The sequence below is a fragment of the Mugil cephalus genome, chromosome 23 (genome assembly GCF_022458985.1).
Source record: "Mugil cephalus isolate CIBA_MC_2020 chromosome 23, CIBA_Mcephalus_1.1, whole genome shotgun sequence".
NCBI classification, from domain to species: Eukaryota; Metazoa; Chordata; class Actinopteri; order Mugiliformes; family Mugilidae; genus Mugil; species Mugil cephalus.
In genome coordinates, this window is record NC_061792.1 from 4,498,161 (window position 1) to 4,510,084 (window position 11,924).

General features: G+C 45.8%; 1 protein-coding gene across 1 annotated transcript; it reads left to right on the plus strand.

Annotated features, from left to right (window-relative positions):
- The first annotated feature begins 555 nt into the window (after window positions 1-555).
- On the plus strand, window positions 556-11,407 carry obsl1a (obscurin like cytoskeletal adaptor 1a). The gene is made up of 25 exons (XM_047576663.1): window positions 556-918; window positions 1,417-2,670; window positions 2,948-3,217; window positions 3,296-3,556; window positions 3,659-3,964; window positions 4,075-4,341; window positions 4,426-4,701; window positions 4,897-5,011; window positions 5,155-5,315; window positions 5,413-5,685; window positions 5,783-6,058; window positions 6,154-6,429; window positions 6,507-6,782; window positions 6,865-7,140; window positions 7,231-7,500; window positions 7,589-7,855; window positions 7,935-8,204; window positions 8,296-8,562; window positions 9,166-9,432; window positions 9,553-9,665; window positions 9,748-9,901; window positions 10,088-10,249; window positions 10,390-10,494; window positions 10,588-10,854; window positions 10,938-11,407. Exons 2-25 carry the CDS (start codon window positions 1,485-1,487, stop codon window positions 11,213-11,215), a joined length of 6,639 nt encoding a protein of 2,212 aa, XP_047432619.1. The 5' UTR covers window positions 556-918; window positions 1,417-1,484; the 3' UTR covers window positions 11,216-11,407.
- The last annotated feature ends 517 nt before the right edge of the window (window positions 11,408-11,924 follow it).

Genomic DNA, 11,924 nt, shown 5'->3' on the forward strand with positions numbered 1-11,924 from the left:
AAATTTGCTCAGTGAACACAACCACACAAAACGAAGTGGTATTAGCTTTGTTTGGATCGTTTCCCAACACCTCGATTGTGAGGACTGCACTTAGCAGATCACAATGACCTCCCAACACTTGGACAATCTTTTCCTTATCAGTGTCCCCGATATCCCTGAGGACGGTCTCGGCTTACACAGAGACAGACACATGCCACTGAACAAACTACCCTGATTAGAAACGTGCTTGGGATTAGTAGCTTTGTAGTCTTTATTGGGATGTGTCGTAGTTGCTCAAGAATGGCAAAAAAAAAAAAAAAAAAATTAGAATCAGATTATCTCTTGATATAAATCATTTCCTAGCACTGATGGGTGAATATTTTGACCTTTTCGAGGGTCAGCATGACTCACGACACAAAGAGCTCCAGCAGGTGGGCTGTCCTTTCTCTTCTAACTCTGTTGAGCTGAGTGATCCGCCGCAGAGCTTGGCCTCCCCTCTATCTTTAGTGAGCCATGGTCTGTGAATGGAGGGCCTAACTTTATCTGGCCCTCCGTCATCCAAGCTGTTGGTATTTTTAGGCGGTGGCTTGCGGTGGCAGCAGCTGCGAAAGCATTTAATGCCCCCCCATCCTCCTTTCCAACTCTCTCACTGAAAGACAGTGGTCATTTTCCTCTCTACCACCTGCAGCCTAACGCCAAACTAAGAGGACGCGACCAGGACATGATATCTTGACCGACAGGCCATCTGTGAATCAGACCAGGAGGTGTGTCGACTGTGGTCCACAAGGTCCACAAGCAACAAACTAAGGATACAGGAACGAAGAGCTTAATGACTGTACAGGGCACTTTCTACAAGACGCAGCTGGAACATTTTGAGGACATCACTTTAAAGTAAACAGAGACACAATGCTTTAAAGGAAGCAATTTTTACAGAGAGAGGTAAGTGTATTCCCTGATGATTTGTTTCTGGATAAAATCAAAGTCTATTCTACAATCCATGCGTGGATGTCAACACATGAGCCTGACCAGAAATGACCGGGTTCTCATTAAGAAAGAAGAATCCAGCTTTAGATAACTGAATGGTTTGTGTTCTTGCAAGACGTTATAGCTGCAACACTTCAGCAACAAAGACGTCAATAAGAATCCAGCTGACATACATTCAGTTTTATCCTAGTTTTAAGACTGCGGCTGTGTTAGTGCACAGTTTGTGTGCTAACAGACACATGGTCTCCCGCGTCTTTTTTTGGACAGACTACTTTATAAATACACTCTTCAATGAGTTACAGCACCAACTGTGAGGCAACCAAGAGTCGTTTGCTCAAATCTCCCTTCATTAAATATGTGACAAACACCCTACAAAACATGTTTATCTCAGTTCATGTCTCTCAGCTACACTGATTCCTGATAATCTGATATATCTTTATCTTTATTTTATAGCTATTTTTTAGGAGATCCCAAAGAATACAAAGCACCGTCATTCAAAACAGATAAAGGCTAACATCATAATGGATATTTTTGGTGGTGCTCCTCGTGTTTTGGGCTATCCACGCCCTGTACTGGCACAGTGTGGGACAGATGCAACACTGAGGTGCCAAATCGGTGGGGACCCTCGTCCAGATGTAATCTGGGAACGTAAAAATGTCCAGATCTTGTCTGAGGGACGGTACAGGATCTCGGAAGAGGGAAAAGCTTACTTGTTAACCATCACTGGAGTGACCGAGGAGGACGCTGGCCAGTATATATGTAAGGCTCGAAATAATGTTGGTGAAACCTATGCAGCAGCCTCGCTCAAAGTGGAAGGGGAGGCCCAGCCACAAAGTGGGGACCAAAGGCCATTGGGGGTGAATGGTGTAGAAAAAGTAATCAAAGAAAATGGAGTGCACTTAAATGGATACTGCGCAACAGAAAATGGTGAACACGGGAAAGGAAATGGGGCGGAAATGAACGGTGAGCTCAAGAGGAACAGCAAGTTAAGTGAAAAACGGGAGGAGGTCGATTTGACATCTGATGACAAACCACGATTCCTCATCAAGCCGCTGTCTCTGCGCGTGGATAGGGGAGAGGATGCCGCCTTCTCCTGTAAAATTTGGGGCACGCCGTTGCCTGAGGTGACTTGGGAGAAAGATGGAAAGAAGCTGAATGACATCTTCGAAAGTTCACACTTTAGCATAAGCAATCAAGATGGCGGTTGGTTCCAGCTCAAAATCTACAGGACTCGCATGCCGGACAAAGGAGTCTACACCTGCAAAGCTGTGAACAGCCATGGTGAGTCCTTGGCTGGTGCTGTCCTTCTTGTCGAGCCAGTACCCGAGCGAGAGGAGAGTAAAATGTCCTCAAACGGCCAAACTAACAGCCAGTGGTCACCGAAGCACAGGGGTGGGCGGCTCAGTTTGTCAAGGATCACAGAGGATCCACTGGTCAATGCGTCCAAAGTCAAGAAGTTTGCTGTAGCAGAGGGGAAGCACGCCAAGTTTCGCTGCTGTGTGACAGGAAAGCCAAAACCCGAGATCATCTGGAAGAAAGACGGGGTTCTCCTAGAGCCCGACAGACGTCATCTGATATTTGAGGACAGAGAGGGTTACTACACACTAAAGGTACTGTACTGCAAAATGCAGGATACAGGCCTGTATGTGTGTGCAGCATCCAACGCTCTTGGAAACACCCTTAGTGCTGTTCACCTGTCTGTCAAAGGTAGGCAATGCTGTCTTGTTTTGTACTGGCAATGTATTTAATTTTGAAATTCAGAGTGACACCTTTAAAAGTGGTTAATTATTTTGTCCTAATCCTTTCATAATTGTCAGACAATTCTCAGGGTCACATTTCCTTTCATGTGCTTCATATTATCATTGTGTATTAGTGTCAAATCTGTCAAATTAGTCTTTTGTATGACAACATTTAAAATATAAATAATATGGGGTAACATTACAGCAACCGAGCACCACCTAAGAAGTATTTCCTTGCTCATTAGGCTCAGCTGTGCGGTTTAAGCGCCCACTAAAAGATGTGGAGGTGAAGGAGAGGGATTTTGCTGTACTGGAGTGTGAGGTACCTGATGAGTCAGTCCCTGCTGCTTGGTACCTTGAGGACCAGAGACTGATGCCGAGCAGTAAGTACGGTATGGAGCAGAAAGGAACCAAGAGGAGGCTCACCATTCAGGATGTCGGAACAGACGACGACGGAGTCTACCTCTGCGAGATGCCTGACGGAGCAAAGAGCATTGCGGAGCTATCAGTTAAAGGTAGGCTGTGTGAGTGCTAGAATTATGTGATTATAATGTGTATTAACATATTTTAAAGCTCCAGTTTTAAAATTACAGGCACTATTGTTCGTAAACTTCCCCGGAAGTTGGAGGTCCTGGAGGGTGAGAACGCAGCATTTTGCGTGGAGGTGGAGAGTGACGAGATGGAGGTTCACTGGTTTAAAGATGGTCTGAAACTACACGAAACGCACCAAACTATCCTCAAGTCTTTTGGCAAAACTCATATTCTGGTCTTTGTCAACGTGGCCTATCACGACTCGGGGGTAGTCACATTCATCACAGGAAGATCCAAGACTTCATCGCGCCTCAAGGTCAAAGGTAGTGAATTCGCAGTTTGTTTCAGGTTGAAACTCTGTTAACCTATAACTAATTTTAAAGGTTATAAGCCTTCAACCCACTTTTCTTCTCCTTGTCCCTAAGCCACAAGACACTGCCCTCCTATCTGCCCTGTGGGAGTCCAAATGGACGTAGACAGACCCAACAGTGCTCTGCTCACCTGGGTTCCCGCCCCCAACAGCCAGACCTCCACCCGCTCTATCTTTGTGCTGGAGAGAAAAGAAGTGGGTTCTCAGGAGTGGCAGAAATGTTTCACCTCAGAGACCGCCAACTCAGCTGAGGTCAGTGGGGACAGTGTCCCGTGCGAAGGCGACTACCGCTTCAGAGTGTGCTGCATCAACAAGTACGGGCGAAGCGGCCATGTGGAGTTCCCCAAAGTTGTCCATCTTAGTGAGTCACACAGTAGAGATTGATTGATCTCTTTGATGATCATCTGATATATAAAGTAGGGTGTAAAGAACAGATTAATTTTAAGGCCTACTTCTTCCTAAATTCCTTAGTTCCTGGGCCAAAGATCTGCACCCACCTCCGAGGCTGCGAGGTTGTAGAAGGAGAAGACGCTCATTTCTCCATCGAACTGTCGGCCACTATGGTTGGAACCTGGTTTCTGAACAGCGCTCAACTGCAGCATGGTGGACGATTTTCAATAAAACAAAACCAGACACAACATTCACTGGTGATCCATGACATCCACATGACGGAGGATGCAGCAGAAGTCACGTTCATAGCAAACGGAGTCCGCGATTCAGCTGTGCTCAGGGTTAAACGTACGTGTTATTTTCATTCATTTAGCACGTAATGTGTGCTTTTATTCAGAGTTCACTTATTTCTGTGTTGGTTTCTTTTTGCAGCTGCTGTGATCAAGTTTAGTCCCCTGTCAGAGCTAGACAGCAATAAGAGGGTGGACATGGGTGATGCCATTGTCCTCTACTGTGAAGTCTCCCACCCCTACGCGAAGGTGTCCTGGTTCAAAGATGGCGAGGAACTCCAGGTGAACGATGGCCTCAACATCCAATCAGACGGGAATATGAGGAGGCTCGTGATCCAATCGGCTGAGGCATCTCATTCTGGAGTTTATACATGTGAAACATCAGGGGATATCATAGAATTCAATGTGGAAGTTGCAGGTAAAGGGTTCTAAAAATTAGGAAATTATATAAAAATTATGTTCTAAATTATTTTTATATGCAGGAAATGACTATTTTTCCAAATTTTAAATATAAAATGAAGAAACTGACCTATTTTTTATTTATTTATTTTTACATATAATACCTGGTGTTCAAGCAGTTGACATTGACCCTTCCCCCTTCCTGTTCCTACAGGTCCTCCTGTGGAGTTCAGTCCAGTCCCAGAGGATGAACTTCACAAGAGCAGCATGGAGCTGGACCCTGTGGTGCTGCTCTGCCATGTTTCTAGAGATGATGCTGAAGTAGTGTGGTAAGATGAGTGAATATTAAACTTTTAATCTGATGCTCTTTACTTAAATGATGAGCAACTGAATCAAGTGTCAAGTGTAATCTGAATATGGGTATGTATAGCTGTCCTCTTACTTACAGCATCATTTGTCTAATGTGTTCCAGGTATAAGGACGGCTGTGAGATTCAGCCAAGTGACAATGTCACCCTGCAAGCAGAGGGGACCCTGAGGAGGTTAATCATCCGCTCTGCTGAAACCACAGATGCAGGAAGTTACAGTTGCCAAGCAGGAGACAACTGCATGGACTTCACTGTCAATGTCAGAGGTATGCTGACCTTTCTGACTAGTTTTCTAGAATTTAAAGACCCAGTAGAGTACAAATTTGACCTCACATTTCTCCCTTCCTCTAACTCCAAATACAGAGCCTCCAGTAATGATTGTAGAACCTAAGGATGATATCGTGATGGAGAGCTACATTTCAGAGGAGATCCACCTCCAGTGTGAGTTGTCTCGTTCCAGCGGGAAGGTGAGGTGGTTCAAAGACGGCCAGCAAGTGGAGGAAAGTGACAACATCCAGCTCTTATCAGAGGGTCCTTACAGAAGGTTGACAATCCTCTGTGGCTCAGAGGAGGATGGTGGAGAGTATGTGTGTGAAACAGATGGCGACTCTGTCTTTTTCCAGCTTACTGTCACAGGTAAATGCTCACTTCTGAATGTACTATACATCTAATACAGATGTGTTGAAGCTATTAGTTCTGATTATTACAATTAAATATCCTCCTCCTGCATCAGTGCCACCGGTAAGAATCGTTTCTCCCAGTGAACCAGAGGTGGAACTGACCCATTTGGCTCCAGAGAGGCTGGAGCTCAGCTGTGAAATCTCCCAGGCGGACGCGCCTGTCCGATGGTTTAGAGATAGCCTGGAGGTAGAGGAGGGCCCTAACTTGATCCTGGAGGTGGAAGGGGCCAAACGTCGGCTGATTATTCCTATAACTACTGTGGAAGATACAGGAGAGTATGCATGTGATACAGCAGATGACTCTGTGGCCTTCTTAGTGACTATTACAGGTAAGCAGAGAGCCATTTAGGCTAACTGTTAGGCACTCAATAAATGGCTAATTTTCCCTTTTTAATCACTTTATTCCCTCCTTTTTTTTATTCAGAGCCAGCAGTAAAACTTTCTCGTCCCAAAGCCATAGCCGACAAACTGGAGAGTGTTGTTGGCAAACCAATCGTACTGGAAATCGAAGTGTCGCGGCCAACCGCGGAAGTCAAGTGGTGTCTAAATGGCAGAGAAATAGAACAAAGTAGTAATGTCACCATCACAGAGGACGGGCTCATTCGTCGCCTGACTATCCATTCTCCCACTCCAGAGGATTCTGGGAAATACACCTGCGACGCTTTTGATGATAACGTTGATTTCCAGGTCAAAGTTTCAGGTAAGTGGTAAAAGTTAGCTTTGGAGGTGCTGGCTGGTCTATAAAGGCAGTAGATCAATATACTTCTGCATCTACAGAGCCACCGGTGAAGATTTTAAGAAAGTCAGAGATGAAGACAAACCTAAAGTTCCTGATTTCTGATGACATTGTGCTGGAGTGCGAGCTCTCCAGAGCTAATGCTGTGGCCAAATGGTACAAGGACAACTGTCGTGTTGAGGGTGACGAAAGGTTCTGTGAAGAGGAAGAAGGTGCTTTCCGTTCACTGGTCATCCTCAATGCCGAGCTAAGTGACTCAGGAGAGTACTTCTTGGATGTTGGAGATGACAGTGTCAGCTTCCAGGTTACAGTAGAAGGTAAAATTAGATCAGTGATTATTACTGTATTTACTGAGAAAATGTAACTTAAATATACAACCCAACTTCACTTGGCCCTCAGAGCCTCCAGTCACCATTGTAGGAAACTCAACTGACCCTGACATCCAGGAGATGGTGCCAGGGGATGACCTGATCCTGGCATGTGAGGTGTCCCGTGCAAGTGCCCCTGTCCAGTGGTACTGTAATGAAAAACTGCTCACCAGTGACTCCCGCACCTACATTGAGAGCTACGGAACTCTAAGGAAGATTATAATCTCATGTGTACAGCCCTCAGATTCTGGAAAGTACGTCTGTGACGCTGTGGATGATAAGATGATCAGTGTCGTCCGAATTCAAGGTCTGTAGGTCTCCAGAGTCTCCAAGGAGAGAGAAAGGGTCTGATGAAAATAGTACCTAATATTTATTTCTCTTGTTGTTTCCTTCATAGAGCCTCCGGTTACATTTGTCAATAAGAACGATGATATTGTCGTGACGGGTTACGAGGCCGAGAGCGTGACCTTGACAAGCTACGTGTCCAAGGAAAGTGCTCTAGTGCGATGGGTGAAAGACTGGACGCCCGTTGAAGGTGAACGCTTCCGAGCGCTCATGCAGGGCCATGAGCGCACCCTTACTATCGAGCCTTTGAGGCGTTCTGATGCTGGCGAGTACACCTGTGATGTCAACACAGATCAGATCCACTTCAGCCTTCTGGTGAAAGGTTAACACTTTATCTTGGATACCCAACAACACTGCAAACTCATGTTTGGATTAAAAAGTTTGATAAAAGTTGATCTTCTTTATTACAGAAATGAGAATTAAGTTCGTAAGGCAACTCCAAGACACCGTGGCCCACGCTGATGGTATGGTGACCCTTCGCTGCGAGGTGTGCAAGCCAAAAGCAGACGTCCAGTGGTTGAAGAATGGTGTAGAAGTGGAAGCGGGCAGGAGGTTCACCATTCGGGCAGATGGAGTTGAGCGCAGCTTGACTATCCATCGTTTAACCCGGGAGGATGCTGGGGAGTACGTCTGTGAGTCCAGAGACGACAGAACCGTTGCAACTCTGAGAGTAGAGTGTAAGTTTCCCTGAAGTCAAATTTTCTGTCTTTACTAATATACGTTAGCTGTTACACAAACTTTCCCCTGTCTCTTCAGTGCCTCGAGTGGTCGAATTTCTCACTGAGCTCCACAACACGACTGTGCTAGAAGGAGAAGATGCCACCTTTAAGTGTGTCGTTTCTCCAGAGGACGTGCAGTTGGTCTGGCTCATGGACAATGAGGCAATCACCCTGGGAGATCGTTTCCAGGCTACCCAGAACGGTCTGTGCCACACTTTGGCGATCAAAAAGTGCCAGATGTTGGACTGCTCGAAGATTACAGCAGAAGCCGAAGGAAAAATGAGCAAAGCCAGTCTCAAAGTTCAGGGTAAAGCCAATAATACAACGGAAAGAAGAACATTAAGTATATTACTAAAATTACCACACGTTCACTTCCATTTCATTTCTGGCTCCTTCAGAGGCACAGGTCATGTTCACTAAGAAAACGGACGTTGTTATGGGAGAGGAGTTTGGCGATGCCACTTTGGAGACAGAGATCAGCCTGGAGACAGGTGAAGTCCAGTGGATGAGACAAGGGGTGGTCATCCAGTCTGGTGGCCGATACACGTTGGGGCAGGACGGCCGTAAACGCACCCTCACCATCTACAACCTGACTCTGTCGGACCGAGGAACGTACCGCTGCGAGACTCTGCATGACAGGACGCAGGTCAAACTCAACGTAGAGCGTAAGTCGCGTTGGGAAACAATGGAAACCGATAAACGAACCATACTTACAGTATATTTGGAGATTTTCTTCAAATAAATGGGTTATTCAGTTGCCAGTTTACTCCAATGCTTTGTGACTAGCCATACTTCTGATGCAGATGATGTCTGGGCACGTAAAGAACAGTGCACATTCTAGGTGTTTTTCATGGTGCAAAAAGTCACTAAAAATAGCTAGGCTAGACATGCAAGTGTGAAAAGCTTTTTGAAACGCAGCCATACTGTTACACAATAGCGCACTGAGTGACACCGTGACAGTGGACGGCTCTTGTAGGTGTTGCTTTTGTAACGCGATCAAATAAGCTGCATCTATATTTGAACAACCTTTTGTCGTCCTTGATGAAACACATAGTTATTCCAAAGTACAGTCAAGGTGTGGGATATGCCTTGGAGCACTGCCTTGTATTTAAATGCATACCATAAATGTCAAGTTTTTAAAACTACTCATCTCATGTATCTGAATGGTATAATTTAATCCTGATGTTATTGCTAAGAAGTACATCATTGTATATATTTCTAAAACAACCCTCTTACAAAACAACTCCTCATAATCTCCTCTTATACAGCTCGTAAGATCTCAATCCGCAAAGGCCTAACTGACCAAGAAACGTTTGAACGGGAGACCGCCTCCTTTGAGGTGGAGCTCTCCCACACGGATGTCGAGGGCATTTGGCAAAAGGACGGGATCCGGGTGAAGCCAAACAACCAGTGGAGGGTGAGCACCAACGGACACCTCCACGGTCTCACCCTGTCCAACCTCACCTTGGAGGACACCGGCACCATTGTGTTCTCAGCGGAAGGGGTGCGCACCACAGCGAGGCTCACGGTCAAAGGTAAAGTCTGCGAAGCTCGCTGGGTAGGATGCAGACTAACGTCACTGCCGTCGCATTTAAATGATTATCCGTGTGATTTACTGACTATCTGATTGGAATTGGAACTGACTGAATTGACAGAGACGCCAGTGTCTATCCTGAAACAACTGACTGATATCCGTGTTGAGGAGGAACTTCCAGCCACTCTTGAATGTGAATTTTCCAGACAAAATGTTGAAGTCCGATGGCTAAAGGTAAAACAATACTTTAAATGTTCTCAATGTGTGTGTAGAAGAAAAGTAGAAGAAATACCTTTGACTTGTTTCTTTAAATCAGAACGGCACAGAGCTTAAACCAGGGAAGAACTGTCGGATCTACTCCATGGGTCGTAAGAGGTTCTGTCAGATCCTGCAGAGCTCCCGGGGTGACTCTGGCTCCTATACGTGTGACACAGGGGATATCAGCACATCCTGTTCACTGGAGGTTTATGGTAAGTAACTGACCAGACACAGGCATAACACACAACCTATTGTTACCTTGAAATATACATTTGTAACAGTACTTTACATCCTCTAAAGTTAGTTTTGAATGAAGTGCAGCCACCCGAGTTGTCCTATACCCCCATCTAGTGGTCAAGTAATTTACTTACCTAATTTCCTTGATCTGAATCTCTCAGAGCATGAGCTGGAGATAGTCCAGGATCTGGAAGACCTTTACATCCAGGAAGACCAGAACGCTGTCTTCATGTGCGAGGTCTCTCTGGAGGACGTAAACGGGGAGTGGTACAAGGACGGACACAGGATCCGGCCCAGCAGCAGCGTGAAGATCCGCGCTGAAGGTCAGAAACGGAGAGGGTTCATAACTGATGGAAGTGAATTGTTTGTCTCACTGATAATAACTGCAAGTGGAACCAGGTGCAAAGAAATTAAGTTTTCCCTTTATTAAGGGTCAAGTCGATTACCTGTTCTCATCCTCTAGGGACCAAACACTTCCTGCTGATGTGCGGCGTCAAAGCTGAAGATGCTGGAGAAATCCGCTTTGTAGCCAGGGATGTTGAATCCACAGCCTACCTTGAGGTGGAGGGTAAGGCCACGATTACAGTTTATTTCTTTCTCTCGCGTAACAGCGGCATAAAGCACCCCATACCTGATGTCAAAAAGTCTCCTTCCCACGCAGAGCTCCCGGTTTCCATCGTAAAGCCCCTGCGAGACCGAACAGCCCTGGAGAAGCACCGCGTGATCCTCGAATGCACCGTGTCCTCGCCTCGCAGCACCGCGACCTGGTACAGAGGCAGGGAGGAGCTGGTCGCTTCGGGTCGGGTGGAGATCCTGGCCGACGGCTGCACCCACAAACTAATCATCCAGCAGGTGGCTGTAGAGGATGAGGGCACCTACTCTGTTGAGGTTGGGGAGCACACCTCCAAAGCCAAACTCATGGTGGAAGGCAAGTTGAGCGAAGGGGTAAAGAGTAAATCTGTAAAGGACGAAGTGTTTTTACTCACATGATCATGCTTTGTGCTTCTGCAGCCCAAGCCCTTGTGATGGTGAAGGAGCTAGAGGACGTCGAGGTGATGGAGTCAGAGCCGGCGTCTTTCCAGTGCGAGGTGTCCGTGGACATAAACAAGGCCCCCGTTTGGACTCTGAACGGCGCGGCCGTTCAACCGGGGCCCTCGGTCCGCCTGGAGAACCACGGCACGGTGCACAAACTCACCCTGAGGAGCGCCAGCGTGGACGACAGCGGGACGGTGAAGTTCACCATGGGCAAGGCCAAGAGCAGCGCCACGCTCCGCGTCACTGAAAAGTAGAGGGACGGGAAAGGGAAGTGACTCTCGCAAGAAAGATGTGATTATTTCGAAGTGAAACTTCTTCAGTGAGGTCGGACTGAACATTGTCAGTCGAGATATTCGTTTTATACAGTGTAGCTTATATTTATTTGCCCAATAAAGACATTCATTATGGAAAATCTCTCAAAATAAAAATGCAAAGGTGTCCATGAAGCTCAAAAGATCCAAAGTGTGGTTTGTAATGTCAAATTGTGGCACTTGATAATTATGTTGAGACCATGGTGATACCTAATGGCACCTGGAGGGGAGCTAAATTAACTATTTTTATTTATTTTATTTATTTTTAAGACAAAAATACCAAATAAAGTTAGTGAGTTTATTTATTTAATTTAATTTTTCTCATAACTTTACAGCTGCCGGATAATTCACACAGAACATTTAGCGTTAGCTTTTTTTCGTCCGTTAGCATACATTCTGTTCATAAAGCTAACCTGTAAAATTTTATAAAAACAGAACAAAAGAGTCACGTAACAGCACTTACTGCTCACCGGAATTTATTACTGGGTGGTTAAAACCTTTATGAACATATTAATAAGAATATATTTCGCCCTAAAATAACAGAAAAAAACGCTCGTCTCTTAAAGTGTGGCTTCCCTCCTCACCAAACAAAACAACAACAAACAAGATGGCGACCAACCGGCAACGTCTAGGCATCAGCGTCATTGGTCAA